The sequence below is a fragment of the Pempheris klunzingeri genome, chromosome 5 (genome assembly GCF_042242105.1).
Source record: "Pempheris klunzingeri isolate RE-2024b chromosome 5, fPemKlu1.hap1, whole genome shotgun sequence".
Classification (NCBI taxonomy): domain Eukaryota; kingdom Metazoa; phylum Chordata; class Actinopteri; order Acropomatiformes; family Pempheridae; genus Pempheris; species Pempheris klunzingeri.
In genome coordinates this window covers 12,379,379-12,398,806 of record NC_092016.1, presented here as the reverse complement: position 1 = coordinate 12,398,806, position 19,428 = coordinate 12,379,379, and the positions used below count along the sequence as shown (strand labels likewise).

The following is a 19,428-nucleotide window of genomic DNA, read 5'->3' as shown; positions in this document are numbered from 1 at the left end:
AGCACCATAAAACCTGAGTCAAAGTCATCTTATGAATGCACACACTTCCCAGTTTTTACAGGTCGATCACCACCTGCAAGTGGCGCCAGTGGACTGCTTCTGGGAGTGGACAAACTCCACTATAAGTGGCTTTGCTGGTTGCTTCTTCTTTCCTTCAGCCACATCCTTAAGACACACAGGCTCTTTGGCTCTGCTTGTATGAAACTCATGTATCAGTTGTCCTAAATTAGGCTTTGTAGATATGAGTAAAAATCAAAGGCAGTGAAATACATCTTTATAAACAGTAGTTTCGACAAGCTGATTGTACACATAGTAAACTTTATGATATAAAACAAGTAGAAACAGCTGAAACAATCATTCAATCACATTTTGCAAAAGTTCAACTCACAAAGAAAGCATACAGCATGGGACATATTTACTCCCAAAAGTATCCAGCAATGCAAAATGGAAAAAAAGCTCTTAATTACTTAAAACATATAGAAATTTTTCAGCAGCATAGCTCTCGGCATAAATGCAGGCTACAGCACGGTACAAAATGCACACTGTGCAAGTAAAGACATCTTTGAACCAAACTGAGGGGTGTCAGTATGGAAAAAGGTTTTCAAACCATTTACATGTATCGTCAGTTAGCAGATGCATAGGATGCGATACAAATTCAAAAAAATGCCTCACACTGCAATACAGTGCATGTGTGTCTGGCAATGATACTTATCAAGCATTTGGATAAAGCTTAGTAGTTTGAAAAACCTACAGTACATTAGCCATGGTTTCATACGACAACAAGTTGCTAAATATTGCACATCGATGTGTCAAAAAATAGCTCCGCTCAGATGGCATACTGCTTTGGTTGCTTCTTCAGGCTCACAGATCTTTCAGTTTGAGATATTATGTGAGTGGCTCTGTTGTTGAGGAGTCTGCATTCATGAAGAACATCTGCAGAAAAAGACACAACATGGTCGAGTTGATTACTTGTTAGATCACATGCAACACTTTAATTTAAAACACTATGGCCCTGCAGAGAACCTCTTACCATTGAACTGTTTATAGGCTTCTTCAATAATGGCATTGTTTGATCTCTTTATCTCCCAGTAGTTATCCTCCACCCATGGTTTGCAATCAGGATGTTCAACAATCTGTCCATTCTTGTATAAACCAGCTAGACATTTATAGAAAGAGAAATGAACAGTTCAGAGATGATTTACTTGAACAAGAAAACTTTGATTCAAGCACAACAACTACATCACACACATCGGTAATGCCACTGGAAGATAGTGTATGTAAGATGAACACTACAACCAATAAGTGAACGCAATCTGATCAATGGAGTGTAATAACAGTCACGGTACAATGACTCTAAGTTAAATCTACCTTTAATGGTCTCATCTATGTCTTTGCATAATTGGTACAGGTCACTCCCACGTCCGACCACTCTTTCACCTACAATTAAAACAGACACAAAAAAAAAACAATCCAGAAATACATTTAACATAGTCCACGGGGCCATCCACAGCAAGAAAGATAGCTATAATGATAATGATGTGAGTCCACACTGATGAACGAGAACTTTCAGCAAAAAGTGGCGCCAAACAAGCTCCTGCCGCTTCAGCAGCTTAGAAAAATGGACATTGATGACCTGTTGCTGCTGAATGGGGTATGGGTTCACGAAATTCTTCAAAGACGAGAAGAGTTAGGAGAATCTCACAGTCTGTTACAAGAATTTACAACATTACAACGTTCATCAAATCACTCTGAGAGTGATCCCAAGGATATTGATCGCCACTGTCTGTGTTGTTATAGTGGTGTGAACTCTGTCATCTACTTTGAGTGACGATTTTTACAACAACATATTTATAGATATTGTTATAGTTGCCTGCCTTGGTGTGGACGGCCCTTCAGAGTTAATGTTAGAACTAAATAAAATAAAAAAATCTTACCATCCAGCACCTTGATGTTGGGGAACATCTCAAGAATTATGTTTCTGTATGACGGGTTCCTGCACACTGAAATACACAAAATTGCTGTGAGTTCACGTAACAAGATTTTCAATCCGCTGGATTGTTTTCAAATAAAATCACTAAAAATTACCTGGATTGGTGTAATTGTAAGTGTTGTCTTTAAAACGGATATTTTCTAGCTTTCTCAAAGACTGAAGGCAGTGTATGTTCTCAATGCTGTTGAAAAACAAAACAGATGAGATGATCGGAATATTGCTCTTAAAACTACAATTACAAAAGAATATTTTTATGTTTAACATCAATGACATATTCAATTTATTTCATGTTTGTACAGAATTAAATTAACATGGTAATTAGTGACATTATCACATTCTTATTAATTTTGGGCAAACATTTGGTATTTATAGTAATACCTGGATATGATATTACCAGCCAGGTTTAAGTTCTGTAAACTCTCACAACTGCGCAAGGGCTCTGAAATCACAAAAGCAATAATATTACATTTTAAAAAATCCACTTCCTGTAGAGATAAAGCACTCCAGATATCTTACCTAAATTGGAAATCCTGTTGGAGGACACATTGAGTACAGAAAGAAGCCTTAGAGACGCCAGAGGAGCTAAATTTGTGATGTTATTCCCAGAGAGGTCCAGTCTCTCTAAATTCATACACTCCCCAGTGCATCCAAGATCGTGTATTCCTGTAAGACAAACAATGAACCATGAGAGGCAATAATGCAGTTTTGAAGGCTCAAATAGCGATATATTAATTAAATCTTACCTAGACCTCTCAATTTGAGAAACAGTATTGACTCCAAATCAAATTCTCCAGTACGTGACTTGAGCAGTGCAGCAGTCACCTTCTCAAAGTCTGCATCTGAAAGAATCAAGAGATATAAAAAATGCAGCACGACAAACCATGTCCACTTTTCTATTCTTCAATATGCAACACTATCACAGCCAGCGCTGCAAAAGCACACTGCTGGAAGCACTGCGTCTGTTCTGTTTGCGGTAGACCTAACAAATAACCCATGCATCCATCTCTAAATTGTAAATGCCAATTCAAGCAGACCATGAATTTCATATCTGGCAGCACACTGAGCTTGTCCTCTGCCAGCTCCAGTGGAAAAAAGGGTCACACACAAAGGCAGATGTGCTGTTGTCTGTCATGGTATGAGCTCGCCCCCTGCACGCCTGAATAACAACTGAGGAAGTTATATTTGGTTTCAATTCCCAAGGGCAGAATCAGTCCCTGACTCTATGCTCTAACTACATATGAATGCTCTTTAATGAGCGTCCACAACTGAGACACTGATTCCCTGAGGACACTGAAGAAAACACTCATCAGGTTAACCAGAGATAATGATGCTGGCGTCTACATATTTTTTTCATCCTGTCATATTTTAAGATCTACATCAGCACAGATTTCATTTATTTACTTTATATATGTGTATATATATATATGTATATATATTTAAAGACTGGCAGGCAGGGTGGTGTAACATCACTACAAAATGGTGGGTGGGATAAGAAGAGCCACCAAACACACATCTAGCATATGTTAACACGAAAAGTGATGGTGTTTAAGCTAGCTTGCCACCAGTAAACGTTAACTTGTTAGCTAATGTTGGTAGCTACCTGTATCTTAGCTATGAGCGTAGTGATGCACCGGCTGCGTGATTTCATGGGGATGATTCAGCCGGATGAAAGTGGGTGGGTTATTTAATGGCAAGGTAATTGTCCATTTTTCTTTTTTTCTCTCTGATGATGACACACGTAAAATGTTGTGTCACGAACCAACACGTTGTTAGGTACATCTTAGCTTAATCCACAGCTAGCTAGCTAGCAGAAGCCGCTAGTGGCTAGCATAGCAACGTAGCAACAAGCTATCCACCACAACTTACCTTGGTCTTTATCTCGCTTAGAGTCCATCGTGGGCAACTTTGCTACTGTGAAAGCTACCTATCGTAATAAAAAAAAAGCGATGGCTTTAACCAATGCAGAGGAAAGGCAAGGCTGTGGTTGTTTTGGGGAAATGTGATATTGGCATCTGTCCTGGGGTATAATCAGGACACGCTCACTGTAACGTTCCTGCTGTGCTGCAATAGCACGCAGGTGGAGGAGACGGACCTCACTGCAGTCCAGTGTGGCAGAGGCACAGAGGGAGGCAAAGACCGTGTCTGAGGGTGCAGGGGGATGGAAAACATGCCTCCAACATCTGTCATGTGTTGCACTAGTGCAACAGGTTCCTTATTAATCAGAAGTGGGGTTTTTTTTTGTAACTGATGAAAATCTCTACGGAGTGGAACTGTGATTGTCTACTCCGAATAACTAAAATCAGTTGGCAATTAAAGCACAAGGGATAATAAATTGATAAAGTCTAATGTATGAGTGGTGGAATAACCTGCAGAAATGTGCTGCTGAAATAGAAGTTGATTTGTTTGGAAAAGAGAGGGAGGCAAATATGGAAAACAGACTGAGGGAAAGTGCCAGGAACAGTCATCTTCTCAGGGATGAGTCAGTGCCTGTGTATGTTACCATTCATGAGGAGTAACATTTATTTACACATCAGTACAAAATTGTGTACTTTTTTTTGTATTATGCTTCCACTCCACTACATTTATGAAGAAAATATTGTACTTAATACTTGTCTTTCACTACACTTCAGATTGAAATATCATACTCCACTGTATTCATGTGACACCTAAAGCCATGTGCTCCATATTAAGTTCTTAGTACTTAATATTAATATTAAGTTCATTCATATATGATCAGTTTATAAAGTATGATGCATCATAGATTAAATGAGCCAAAAGGGGATGTAAAGTGTATGATCGCAGCTTCACCTTTAGCTGTTGAAGCATTAAAATATTGATTATTAATGCATCAATAATAACAGGTGGCTCATCTTGTGTTGCTCTCACCTGTTCTGATCTGTAGTCTATTATTATCAGTCATTATTGTTTATTATGGCAGCATTGTATTGTATGCAGTTGTTATGTTTGGTCAACATAAAGCAGTCCCACAGACAGCGTCTTAATGAGCCTACCAGCAGGCTGCAGCAGACATGTGCTTATTTATTTATTTGCCTGAGGTCCCATTGGTTTGCCATGACTGTGGAAGACACCAGCAGGGCGCTTTAAAGAGAAGCACATCAGTTTGCAGTTCTTGGGCTCCGCAGTAGGAAAACCCCCCACCGGACTCTGGTCCTCTGCTCTTCATCTTTCAAGCCTTTGACGCATCATTCACGTTTTGCAGTCATGGCGGACACCTCCAGTGAGGACAACAACAACCTTTTTTATTAGTAGGAGTTTGTAACGCTGTGACTCCGCGGACCCTCTAAATGTCTCTCACTGAGAAAAGGCTCCGGACGTTCAGTGCCGTGAATGTGTGCGAGCAGCAAGTGATTTGATAAAGATGGGTAATAAGCAGACAATATTTACCGACGAGCAACTTGATGCCTACCAGGTAAGCTTGCATGGCCGTGTCTACCTGCAGCATGTTGGAGGGTTTACTGTATGTCCAGTCATGTTAAATCATAGCATAATATCCTTTGTGTGTGAATGGTGATGTACAGTATTGGCCTTCAGTTTAGTTTCAGGTCATACAAATATTAAGAGTATACATATTTGTGAAAGGTAAAGTATGTGACTGTGCTGATGCAGCACTGTAATCCTGGTGCTCATTCACTGTCAGTGTTTAAAAGGCTTAAGTGCAAACATTTCTGACAATAGAACCTTTATGTGTTTTGGATTTAAACAAAAAAAACAAACAAAAACCTAAACATTATATCAAGAGAAAGAAAATTGATATGACTGATCCTCAACATCACTTGGCCTCAGTCTTACGCAAGCAGGTGGTCCTGGCCCCCATCATTTAATGGCAGGCAATAATCAATGGCCTCTTAAAGTGTGGTCAGTTACGACTCTCCTGCTGAAATATTTACACAGTCTTGATAGGTGAGAGTAGCAGGAGGTTTTGATTTCACTGCAAACTGGAGGATCTCGTATAATTATGTCACCATCAGAGAAGATCTGACCTTTTGTTCCATGTAACAATAATCCAGGTTCTGCTGTGAAGAAATGCATATTCGTGTCCACTGGTTTATCACATGATGAGGTGTGGTTTCAATAATTGATGCCAAGCCGGTGTGATATGCTGTGCAACGCTACTCTCTGGAGACGGTTTAGCTCTCAAGAGCCTCTCTGGTTACTCCTGCTACTATTAAAAAGCCCTTACTAGGATACTATTGCTTTCTGTTTGCTTTCGTAATTATGTTCCATCTTTGGTATCAGTAAATGTTGTATGCTATTTTCTTAGCATGAAATATTCAACATATAACAATTCAACATTACCTGACTACATGTGAGTGTATTGCTTGTTCAAGAACAGGGCTTCACGTCTCTCTAGGTGTAATCTGACACGATGGAGATTTATGGAGTGTGTTGTGGTGAATAGTCAGATATAAAATTTTACACATCCTCACACACAATTATCATTAACCCATTCGAGTGGTTTCAACGGTGAAGAGGAGGAAAGCTTCATTTTTTTTGTTGATCCCATTGTCTGTAGAGCTCAGCTGGCTGCACTCTGCTTCTCACAGCTCAGACAGAATGGATACTAGACAAATTGTACATTTAGGTGCCTCCTGTTGGGACTGCTGGATAATAAGTGTGCCAACACATGCTTGTCAGACAACAGCAGCTCATGTTCCCCTGCCTCCTCGTTCTTATTGGAAGTGGCAGGTGACAACACTCACATACACCATCGTTTAAGAGGCACCTGACACCTTGACAGTGAGGTTATTTCACCTCAGAGGAACCGTAACTGTAATGACTCTCAGTTGTGTCATTAGGTGTTTTAGAGAAGATGTTATTGTTTATTGTAAACTTTGCCACACACAAACAGTCCTCCATCAAACTTCAGCATTTCTCATATTCTTGTTTTGACTTGCTGTTGTTCTCTCATTGCAGGACTGTACATTTTTCACCCGCAAAGAAATTCTGCGGTAAGAGTTTTATCATCTGTACCTTTTGATCCTGACACATTGTTCACAGATGGACCACGGATCAGTTCTAAACCAGCTGCTCATAAGATTATACACATAATACTGTTGCCAAAATGTACTAAGACTGTCTTTTATTTCCCTGTGTTGCCTCCTTGCTCCGTGGACACTAATTGACTTCATTATAGGTGAATGTATAAAAAAGATTACCAATGACTGCGTTTGGCTCCTGTTAGAGGAACTAAATGACTCATGTGTGAGCCATACCAACTCCTCAGAGCAGACTGCTTCCCACTTGAGAAACTTAATGTGATTTCACTGGCAGCTGCCATGGAATATCTGGGCTCTGTTCAAAGAGGGGAAGATAAAAAGAACAAACTTGTAGTACATCTAGATCTAAAGGTGCTGTCCTGTAGCAGTATCAATATGTTACCTAAACCTTTGAAAGTCATGCTGACCTTTTGACAGTGCTGTTGTTTTCAGTGCCACCTATAAAGTGTCACATTTCTACCTCAACATCAACAGCTAAAAAAAAAATTAAATAAGTATCAGCCTGCTGGGCAGCATCATTTCTCTCTTCCTGTCACTCACCCCCTCGCTGACAGGCATAAATTAAATAAATCGCTTGCTTTTCTCTTTAATGGAATTGACCAGTGGTGCTCACATTTCACTGTCTTTCGGAGGTGATTCTAGATGTTGGAAGATAAATAGATACTTAACTAAATTAAATGCTGATACTCAAGAAAGCTGCAGTGTAACGTCTGATTCGCCCCTACTCTGTATACTAACAGTAAGACATTGCAGGCATTTGTGTGGTGTCTTCTAAAATTACACAAATTATCAAGAATTTATTAAAGGATTAAAATTCACCACTTTACACAATAAGCTTATTTGATCCTAAAATTTTTTTTATTTTGAAAGAAAAGGTGATCAAAATTCAGTTTTAGGCTCTAACTTAGTACCCTTGATTAAAACCACAGCGATACTCTTTTATTAGCAGGACTCTTATTAACAAATGTATGTACATGCATGTACATGCTCCTCCTCAGAAATATTGAATTCGCTTTGATACCAAGGCCATCAGTGGAGTGGAAACAAAATTGACAATCAGCAGAGGGCGTAATTGGGTCCTACACTTTATGACCTTCATAAAACACTCCTTGTTTCTGTCCCCAGCTGCAACGGTCACAGCACAGTTATGTAACACCAAAGAAACAGCATCTTATCGGTGGTCATAGGGTCACTGATTCAAACCCTTTAGCCTCATGTCATATTGTAGCATTAATGCTAGATTTCAGTGTTGTTGCATCTTCAAATGTGCAGTTGCGTTGGAAACCGAGTGTTGAGAGGCCACCGCATTTCCAGAAGCTGTGCGGTCCAAACACTTTCAGGGGTCATGGCACATTAGAACTGCAGGTTTACCCGTTCATTTGCTGCAGTGTCCCAATGAAACTCCATCACTTTGACAGGTTTATCTAATTTAATTGTAGTGAGTTTGTCCTCTAAGACACAGCGTCCCAGCTGATAAACGGCTCTGGAGACGAAGGTGCGCCATGAGAAGATTATTCAGAGGACAGAGTGAAAGCGGGGCTGCAGATAAGCACCGACTTTAACCCGAAATCATGTGTTTATCATTCATGCAGCCTTGCAGTTTGTTGACGTTCCTCTTAGTAATGAATGACAAAGTTAAAGGTTTTCACAGTGCAAGAAAAGAGAAGGAAGGAGAGAGAAAGGTTAGATTCAGTCACCATAACGTCTCTACATCTCCATATTTTACTGTAGAGGTAATATACTGTATAGTGGCATAGATAAAAGTTTAAAATGTTCATGTTAAATGTTTTTGTCCACCATTTTTGATTCATTATGCGGTTATGTTCCTTTCTATAATCATTACATTGTAATTATTAATAATTTTGTAATTAATTATTAATCACTATTACATCATGTCATTACATCAGTCGTGCTAAACTGTGAAAAGAAATACTATTGTTTTTTGTTTTATTCTAGGTTGCACGGCCGATACCATGAGTTGGCTCCACACCTCGTACCAATGGACTACACCAATGATCCTGATTGTAAACTGCCTTTAGCCTTAATAGTCAACATGCCAGAGTTAAAGGTAAAAAAAATCCTTCTTTACAGTACCTCAAATGTGATCTTTCTTGATTAATCAGCCTCTTTTTTTTACCTATACTTTGTTTTCCACCAGCAGTCTGCACCAGCACTGTGCTGTCTTATTTTGGATTTGTGCTGTAAGGATGCTCTAAAACAAACACGGCACCCACTGCTCATGTTGGCAGACACCTAATCAATACACACTCTCTTTCAGAGGACCGAATTGATTTTTAACCGTCGTCATCCCTGATCTGATTGTATGACACCACATTCTGTGAGCTTGTGAAAGTTAATGTGCCATGAAACGCTCAGCCTCTCCATCCCGACTGATGCATCCCCTCCTATTTTTATGCACCTGCCATTTGAAAAGAACATCCAGAAATGTTAGAAATGGCGCGTTGCATAACATCACAGGCACATTTACATCCACTTTTCTCCTACACACCAGACACGAGTACTGCACAATTTTATATGGAATCCTTATCCACCAAGGGTTTAGCACAGAGACTCATAATGTGTCCCTCCTCTGGGCATAATTGGCTCTTGCCTGTAAAACTGTCACATGATTGCAGGGCCTGTAAGGATGGCAGGAGGAAGATGGAGACCACAGAGAGCATGATTAATGAAGCCCAGACAATACACAGTCACCCAAAGTCCTTTACAGCTTCATAAATACATTTCTTTCTCGGTTTTAATGAGCTGGGTTGAGTCGACTGGACTGATTCAGGCTGCACTGACGCACGCGTCTTACGATATGCAGTTAAAAATGGCATCGCTTTAGATGGTCGATTGCTGTTTATACAAATGGCCTGTTTTGCTGAGCTCAAACATGCTAACTGTCCTAACCGTCAGACAACAGCTGGGCTTACATTGCTCTCAGGTACAGGATTAGTGAGATTGCAAGTCTCTTTTGATGATCTCCTGAATTGATTACAGTTTGTGTCAAATCATCTAATTACCTGGGATATAAAATCCATAGTAGCAACTTATGGTTGAGCAACGGAGGAGAAAATATTGGCTTCAACATACCAGCAAAGAATGGGAGTCAGCCTTTTTCACTTGAGCCGTGTGATCAGCAGAATACATCTACCAGTTTACACCTCTGCAGCTCACATGTGAAACTGAGAACAGTTTGTAAAAACAAAAGGTCATGAAACCTATAGTTCCTTAATGGTATTTTTAAAGGAATTGTTTCTTGACCCTGCGGGTAGCTACTGCAGTGAAACTTCCATTTACATGAATGCAAATCCTCATTTGCAGGAAAACCCATTCCGCAGCAGGATCGTAGAGTCTTTCTCAGAGGATGGGATGGGGAATCTCAGCTTCAATGAATTCGTGGACATGTTCTCAGTCCTCAGTGAAATGGCTCCCAGAGAACTCAAGGCCATATATGCCTTCAAAATCTACGGTAATGGCAAATCTCTAAAACATCCATTCTAATTTTTAAATCTTCCAAGATTTATAATGTGAAATTTTGTGATTATTGGCTATAATCCCTGTTGCCCACAGATTTCAATGTGGATAATTACCTGTGCAAAGAGGACCTGGAAAAGACTCTGAATAAGCTGACGAAGGAGGAGTTGACTCCTGAAGAGGTGGAGCTGGTGTGTGAGAAAGCCATTGAGGAGGCGGATTTGGACGGAGACAACAAACTCTCGTTTGCTGATTTTGAAAATATGATAACTAGGGCTCCTGACTTTTTAAGGTAATTAAAAGTACCACATTTAAGCCAAATTATTTTTTTGAAAGCATTTTTCAATAAAGCAGTGGCACTTTAAAACCAGGCAGTGCCCCTCATGCTGCAGCGCTGTGAGCTGTCCCATGTTACTTACAGTTTTCATTACCCAGATGGCTGATGATCATTTTCATGATTTAACTGTCAGCCCAACAGCATCACTTCAATCTTGAGTCACCACTATGCCCATTCATTGATATGCAAACGGTCACACCACTGAAATGATGAACACATCCATCCTTGATTCCTGTGTGTTTATACTCACACAGTAAGTCAGTAGTTTACATGCACGATGACTACCACAGTTTCTATGCTGGTCCCTCATATTGTCTCTTTTGTCACTCCAGTACCTTCCATATCCGAATCTGAGAGGGCTCGGGGGAAAGTTTCCAAGGTCGGCAGCGTGGTGAACCTCAGGACTCTACCTGCACCCCGTCCTGGCCACAGCACAGTGCCTGTCTCCCACTCCCATCGTCAAAAATATCAAACGTCAGTCCTCAGTGAAGTCTGCTTAGTTACAAAGCAAAATACTGGATAAAACTGAATTCCCGGGACTCCGAATGACTTGACAGTGGATCAAAACTACTACTTCTACCACCCATAAAAGGGCTTGACCTGGATTGGTCTCTTGTTGGGAGATGAGGCTATTATTTCCACATTTTAAGACTGGAAATTGGCTAATGAAACAAGTTCGAAATGAGCCACACGCTGGATTGCTGCTTATTGACCACATGTAAAAATGCATAAAATGCTTATCTACCTATATTGCACATGAGATACCCCCAGTAAAGTCTTCCTACAATGTCACACTAGATATTTAGTATTTATAAGGCTAAAGACAAAGCTGGATGTGAATGAAAGCACACCATTGGCATTAAGGGCATACAGATGTTTTATATGAGCTATGCAATATTTGTACATGCAGTGCATTGCTTTTAGTCATTAAGTTGAGTTTTTTGCTTGTGGAACTGGAACATGATGACAATCATATCCTACTGTTCTCCAGTTAAATGAAAAGGGCTCTGTCATCTGAACTCATTTTGGTAGGTTTCATCTTCTGCCTCAGCCATTATCATGAGATATTACATGCGGCCATCTTTTGGATATACATTACAGTATTTTATGTGACTTCAGGTATTTGTCTTACTTTAAATAAATGTTTCTTTCTGTGTCTTCTGAGTGAATTACTCGGTGTGCATGCATTTGTGAGGCTTATTGTTGTCACTGAAAAAAACATGAAATATTAAATACAGGACCTCTCATTCTTTGTTAACCAAAAAATTGCTATTTTCAAGCTTTCGCCTGATCTGCTACTTTGATGAGTTCAGTAATACTCCATCCATTTAACCTACGATGATCAAGGATTGTGCACAGCAAAGATCAGGAAATGACTGTGCCTCTGCATGGCACATCATGTGAGCTGTAATAACATGTTAAGCAGTATGTGATTATTAGGGGTGAGCTGCCTCAGCATGATTACGTCCTGCACACACAGTTAATCTCAACAGAATAGCTGCAGGAAATGGCCTTGGTCATGTAGGTTGATGATTAACAGGTCCTGGTTTCTGGGCCGTAGGCTACAGATTTGCATCAGGTACATACGGAGGACAGTGCACTGTGCTGTTTTTGTACAGCTCAGGTTCTACTGTTGAGTCATATGGAGCAAATGGATGTTGAATAGTCACATGCAGAACATTTTGTTATCAGTCACCACAATGTTCAGGCCGCACATCTGCTAAGAGTCACGTCTGAGTCATCTTTATGTCTTTTAGTAAGGCTGCAAAATAAAGATGACCTGGTTAATTGGTGCTGTGTCTGACAAATACAGAACAGCTAAAGAGGAGACATGGGGACTCTAGCTGCAGGCTAAGCAATCCAACATAGAAAATCTAATCTAATCTGTGTTCTGAGGAACAGTTTAGTTTTCCTTCCTGTTAGTAACACACTGCAACAAGTTCAGCTGTGTAACTGACACTATCATCAGTTTCTCAGTGTGGATCTTGTGCGTGACAGCAGACAGAAAAAAAAAACATTCATGCAGATCAACACCAAAACATGAGTGTACAAAATGGAACCATGTTGGTGGACAGTATGATTGTTGTCAAGGACACTTCCAGCTCTGAAAAAATGGGGAAAAGCGGATAGTGAGCTTCTAAATGAGGAAGGTTGTTGAAGTGCGTTAAACAGTGTGCAGTCATCAGAGCAGCCAGTTAATTCTTCATTCAATTATCTCCAGTTCCCTTTATGAGGGCAGTATCAAATATTTAGGGCAATACAGTGCTGATTGTGTAGCTTCATTAATTACTGGTCTCACAGAGAACATCTGTTAATTATGATTCCAGTAGAGAAGCTTCTGGTGCGACGTGATACTGGGGCTGTAAAACCGCCATTACTGTAAGCAACAGTTTCTGAGGTTGAGAACGGCCCAACGGTGTGTGAAATTCACACTGACTTCACTCCATGGGACCTCGTCTGTTTCAGTTTGATCTAATTTAAGATGCTGCCGTAAGCTTTCACAGCACGATGACGGTGGAGGCCTTAAAAACTGCTCAGTGGCGCAGAAACAGATCCTTGTGGAAGCTGGTGTTTCTATTTACTACATATTTTCTATATACACTGTTGCCCATAAAGTTGGAATAAAATGTTTTTTACCTCTTTTCATGAAATGATTCTGACAATGTGATTTATTCTTGATAAATAAAGTGTATATCTTCTCAACTTTATTGATCAAACTCTTCCAAACATATCACAGTGAAACTTAAACCACAATTAACCTTTGCAAACTGTGTATTCAGGCTTTAACAAAATTGGGGGTATTGAACAATTATTCCAACTTTATGGGCAATAGTGTATTATCATTTTCTACATATTTACTTTTTCTTAAAACTAACAAATAGTTTAGAAACTAGACAGTGATACACTTTATTTAAATCTACCCTAGTTAGCATTTACAAGCAGTGGCTATGCAAACAATTAATAATTGGTTTATAACACTCTATGACACACTATTGTGTGGATTTGCAAGCAATGACACCTAAACCATGACTCCTGTGAAGCCTCTATAGCTGGTGGAGTGACAATATAACACAGATGTCCTCATATAAAATCTTCTTGTTCTTTATGAATATTAGATATGAAGTGTTTATTTTACTGCAATTACTATATACTTTTTTTGTAACAATGATGTATTTCTTTATTTCTTTTTTTTCCCCCCAAGATCAACACTAAATCCTCAAGCTTAAACACATCTCCATAAGGTTTTGGTCACATTAAAAACTGTTTAAAACTGTTATACTTTTATAACACGTCGTACAATCTGTTGGTACAATGTTAGTTATAACACTAATACATTATAGTGTGTTTATATACCGCTTATAAATGCTAAATAGAGAATTAAAGTAATGTGTTAGCAACAAGGCAAGGGATTTTTAGAAATCAACTTTAGTTTGCAATCTTTCGAGTTAATGACATTCTCACTTGGCTAATCATATCTTAGCACACACATTTGTGCTGTTATGATAACAAAATGAAGATATGATTTCTCTATTGCTGTTCTATTTTGCATATACTCTCCCAAGTGCATTGCGTTTGTCAGAGTATTATTCACAGATGCGGAAACCCACTGATACACAATCAACCACTTATGACGTCTTGTTTATCGGCTTTAAGAAGTGAAAGGCATTTCTATCCAGTGACACTTCATCATCTGTATCTAAGTTGTGAAAGAGAAAATGACAGAAATGTCAAACAATTGTTGATCTTCCAGGGTGTGGGTTATTATATTCAGGTTTGCATTTTATTACTTGTGGGGGAAACACCTTATTTCTATCACCCAAGCTCTACTTAGAATAATATTGCAGCAGTTCCAGTTTTAATTGCTTATAACAATGAGTGTCACTATGGAAAGTATTCAGGCACACAGAGCCTTGGAAGTATTAGTTATACTGTGGTTTTAGTGACTACCACTAAAACTATAATTAGCTTCAAAAGCAGGAGATGATAGAAGATAATAAATGACATTTCAACATCTTTGACCCACTTGTGCATGTGCATGCAAATAAAGTTTCCTGTGAGTGAAGTGCAGCATTGACGATAGCAGCATCTACTTAAAATATTTTTAGAAGATCAGTAATAAACACAGCACAGCCTTTTTTGACTTTCTCATTTATGAATGTATTCACTGACATAATCTGTTTTGTAAAATATCAGATTCTAATTTGTGTTTTATCCAGCACATTGGCTTACATGTGGAAAAAATTTAAATAGGTCATCGTTTTTTAAATAAATATGTTACAAAGCAAAATTACAGCATGTCACTTTAACAGCTATGAACATGTAATCCCATGCTGAATACATAATAGAAGCTTTCACAGAGTGTACATTAGGCAGGACCACCGTAGTGTCAGAGTAGAATTAGTGAACATTTTCTTTAGTAGCTGGCAAAATAACCTCTTCACCATTTCCTTTTGACCTCAGGGAACAGCCATTTCCATTTATCAGTCTGCAGGAGGTAAAAAAAAGTTTATCATTAAATAAATAAGATGATCATTAAATAAAATTTTTGAAGAATTAAGTATTTAATTGAAAGCTCTTTGACAAAATTACTAACCTTTAACCCCCAGGATGAGTGGTTGAGTTTGGATCTGATGTCCTCCAGAGGCTCGTAAGTGTTGCTGCTGGGTTTAGCTTTGGTTGTGTCCTTGTGACCTGGAATCAGCTGATACGTATTGGCATGAGAGAAGCGGCCAACAGGGGCTTCACTGTGGACCTCAGCATACACTGAATCACTATCCTGCTCCGGTGTCAGCGATCTCAGCTCAGTCGCTATAGTGTGGGGGCTTCCGGGCCTGCCAGCCAGGTGATAGACAGCATCGTCACTCATGTGTTCCAGGCTGTGGCTACTGCCTGGTCTGCTGCACAAGTCTGTCGTCTCTGGCGGTGGGCCGTGGCAAGTCGGTTGTCTGGCGGCCTTCGGGGAAAGTCTGCGTGGCATGTAAGGCGGTGCACCCAGCCTGTAAGACTGCTCTCCATCAGAGTTGTTGTCCAGAAGCGGTAGAGACCTGCTCTTGCTGTCCAGCAGGCCAAGCTCAGAGTGAACAGAGTCTGGTCCAGACGGAGGACTATACCTCCTTATGTTCTGCTCCTGGGTTGTGGATCTCTCAGCTCTTCCTGGATGACTTCCAGCTAAATTGTCCTGACACATGTGCTGGGATCTGGGTATCTCCCGGGGTGATTGCCTCTTGATCTGGGCATAAAAAACCCCGTCCTGGTCATTCTGGGGGCCATTATCAAGGTGCCTGCTCCTCCGAGGCAAAGGCGGTCCCTCCTGTTTTACAAAACAAGACAGGTTCTTTAAGTCAGCTCAGAGATATTAATACAGTAACCACTTCAGTGTAAAAGATTAGACTATTTCCCTGTAACTTATGGACTTTACTCACCTCTTGTGTCCTGTTGCTCTTTGGTGGCCGTTTGGGTGGCTGCTCCGAGGCCAAGTTAATCTGTGGTTTTTGCATGATGTCAGCAGCTCTGACGGCGGCCGCAGGCTTTCCTTTAGGGCTAACCTGGATGATATCATACAGCTCTTCATTCAGTGCCTGCAGGAAACAAAACACCAATCAGATCTTCATTCTTGATCAGCATTAGTTAAAGAGAGTCACTAAGGAGTTTTATCTCACCTGAAAACACGAAGATGTCAGATACTCCCCAAACGGCTGAATGGGGCTTGTCTTGTAGTATTCTATGAGATTAGAGACAGTGTTGTGCTCCTCAGTGTCACCACACACTACAAACTGCCCCGACTCGCTTTGATTTATCACAAAATGTCGACACCGATCCCTGCCTCTGCAACAGGTAAAAAAAGGTTGTTAAATCTTTGACTCACCGACATATTCTTGTTGGCCCCATGTTATCACAAGAGTTGGGCAGTGTTGAGTTAAAGAATAAGACAATTAATGGCATTTAAAACACAAAAAATAACAATTCTAATGAGAAAAATAACTAAATGTGTGATGAATGATCTGTGGTTAACACAAGCTGAAAACAGCAGGATATTTCAATCTGTGTTGAATTAATGAACAACTGAAGCCTGTGGTTTGTGATTTTTGGAGCTGTCTAAGAAACAAACTTGTCACATCATGGGCTCTTTACAGTTGAGTTACAACAGGTTTGTCAAAGTAAACCAACACTCACTTATAAGACAGTATGTATCCGATGGCCTTATCGCTGAGACGGATCAGGAAACAGCCCAGCTCCTTTTCTCGCAGCATTTCTTCAGCATCCCTGTAGATAGACCGTGAAGAACTTTACAACCCAAAACTTTAAAACTTTCTAGTACAAGTGTTTCCCAAAAATTTGACCTGAGTTTAAAGGAACAGTGTGACAGATTTTGCGCGGATCACGCAATTGACTTTGGAAATTTCATTATGTCAGAGGAAAATCCGTTTGGTTACATGTCTTTTCCACAGACATGTTATTTACCAATCTGATGAACCATCCCTTGTGCTCTTTATGTAGGCGTCTACTGTATGTCTGCCAGAGGAAAGGGCAGTAGGTGAGAGTAGGTGTGTTATCAAGCGCACACTTCACCTCAGAAAAAGTTAATTGATTCTCCAGACATAACAACGATACATTTTGTTGCCAGAAAAACTGGCACTGATGTACTCAGACTTATTCTGGTTTAAAATGATTGAGCTTTAGTAATAAACCAAATACATTTATTTGCTAACACCTTTTATATAAAAATGCAGCAGGTAATTTGTTGCTACTCTCGATCTAAAAGTTTTATATGAAAATATAATCATTTTTATATGAAAAAACAGACATAGTAGCACTTCTGGGAAAATAAGATCTTTGACAGTCTGAAAACTGAAAAGATTTTTTGTCTAGGTACTGAAAAGTGTCCTTAATGAAAACTCACTTTCTTGTGATGAAGCCCAGGAACCAGGTGGGGAAGAGGCCGTTGTGGACCATAAATGGCACTTGAGTCTCTATGAACCACTTTGAAGCCAGTTCCTTGAGTCTCCCTTCAGTCCCTTCAGCATGAGAATCTGCTGATGGTTCCCTTAGCTCCATCCTCGTCCGGTCCTAATCAAAGCCACACAGACGAATGAGATGAAGACAACCGGCATTCATTTCCCAACACATTCAGCTAGGCGGTATTTTAATAATCTAATTTGTTTATTTTCCAGGGGGCGTCAACTAGTGACTAAATGTGGCTCAAGGTTCTCATTGTTAAAGTTTAGTAGCAGTATGGCAGAAAAAACCTGATACTTTAGCTTACATTTTTAACATTGTACAATTTATTTTCTGTTAAGTCGCATATAACAACTTAATTTCACATGCTCAAAAAAAAGTCTACTCTGAAAATAAGCCTGTTTTATCTTTTCATTCAACTTCCTTATTTACATTGACCTCCTCTGCTTTAATGTCACTCTGATGTTAGGCAAACTGCTGCTTTGCATTCAGATATGAGGTTAGTAGGTAATTAAAGCATTAAGAGACCAGTTATGGTGAACTTGGTGGTGAGTAGCGGCGCTTACCTTGAAACAAAACGTCAGACAGGAACTGAGGCAGGAAGATTTTGTGTTTCTCTGATTCTTTGTCCTTGACCCTGAGAAGTGACAGATATTCTCAGATCTGAGTTTCTGTTGTCTGCACAGTATACAGCAATTCCTGTCAATCCCTAGAAAAAGATTAGAAATGGATACTATCCTATGTTAAATGTCAAGCTCATTATATGGTGAGTTATTTCTTACTTGAGGTGCAGTACATACCTTTCCTTGAGATTGCCAGTGTCTGGTTTGAACCAGGTGTCATTTCAGCAAACAATAAAATGCGTCTTTCAACTTCTGAACAGTCTGTAACCTCTTGCTGAAAGTGTTCTGAGGGAGTATGACCCTACATGGGAGATATAGACACATGACATTTACAGTTACATAAATGTTTCCACCAGCTTGGAAAGCAGCAGCATTGAGGCAACGGCACGGCAGGGCTCGTACAGCTCATTTGCATGGCAGACACTGCTCCCTTGCTTTGTGAAACGGAAAGTAAGCAGTACAGAAACTGTGGTTTGTGTGCACACGAGTGCGTTGGTTTGCAAGAGGAGTTTTTTTACCCACAGACTGTTACTGTAGCAATGGGAGATAAGTTGCGTCAGCAGTTGATCTGTGTTTTCTGACCTGGGTACCAAATCTGTGAAAGGATGGAAATGTTTGGGAAAATTCACTATGTATGCAGAGACTTTAGAGGCCATGAACAACACCGTAATAAGATGAGATATTTCCCGGACTTGTTTTTAAGGTTGTCATAAATGATGGATAACTCATTCCCCCCATGGCTGAGATAGCCGTCCTGAATCACCTCCTTTGGTTTCTGCTCAGCGGTGAGCAGCAGGAACTCCCTGTGGGGGAGAGACAATAACCAGAAAGAGTCTGTGTCATACTGAGTGCGATGAGACCGCATTTCAGTATTCCCCAATGCGAACATTGCTCTGATCTCAAAGGACACTCTACTAATTTCCCCTGTACTTCCCGATCAAATCTGTGAAATCTAAAAGTGTTCTAAAAGTCTGAATATTTTATTTTTTTCACCCATTTTGATATAATTGAAGTTATAGACTTAGA

General features: G+C 39.9%; 3 protein-coding genes across 3 annotated transcripts; 1 reads left to right on the top strand and 2 right to left on the bottom strand.

Moving 5' to 3' along the window:
* Positions 1-389: 389 nt before the first annotated feature.
* lrrc61 (leucine rich repeat containing 61) lies at positions 390-4,037 on the bottom strand. The gene is made up of 9 exons (XM_070830796.1): positions 3,857-4,037; positions 2,734-2,829; positions 2,507-2,653; positions 2,369-2,429; positions 2,086-2,171; positions 1,935-2,000; positions 1,369-1,437; positions 1,031-1,156; positions 390-933 (listed from the first exon to the last, which is right to left on the bottom strand). Exons 1-9 carry the CDS (start codon positions 3,882-3,884, stop codon positions 827-829), a joined length of 786 nt encoding a protein of 261 aa, XP_070686897.1. The 5' UTR covers positions 3,885-4,037; the 3' UTR covers positions 390-826.
* A 1,331-nt stretch (positions 4,038-5,368) lies between these two features.
* cib2 (calcium and integrin binding family member 2) lies at positions 5,369-11,895 on the top strand. Its single transcript, XM_070831173.1, has 6 exons — positions 5,369-5,420; positions 6,926-6,960; positions 8,965-9,076; positions 10,333-10,480; positions 10,582-10,777; positions 11,155-11,895. Exons 1-6 carry the CDS (start codon positions 5,370-5,372, stop codon positions 11,174-11,176), a joined length of 564 nt encoding a protein of 187 aa, XP_070687274.1. The 5' UTR covers position 5,369; the 3' UTR covers positions 11,177-11,895.
* A 3,103-nt stretch (positions 11,896-14,998) lies between these two features.
* Positions 14,999-17,882, bottom strand: LOC139201877 (uncharacterized). Its single transcript, XM_070831309.1, has 6 exons — positions 17,724-17,882; positions 16,997-17,086; positions 16,483-16,648; positions 16,246-16,401; positions 15,417-16,133; positions 14,999-15,308 (listed from the first exon to the last, which is right to left on the bottom strand). The coding sequence occupies exons 1-6, from the start codon at positions 17,876-17,878 to the stop codon at positions 15,261-15,263; spliced, it is 1,332 nt and encodes a 443-aa protein (XP_070687410.1). The 5' UTR covers positions 17,879-17,882; the 3' UTR covers positions 14,999-15,260.
* Positions 17,883-19,428: the final 1,546 nt, after the last annotated feature.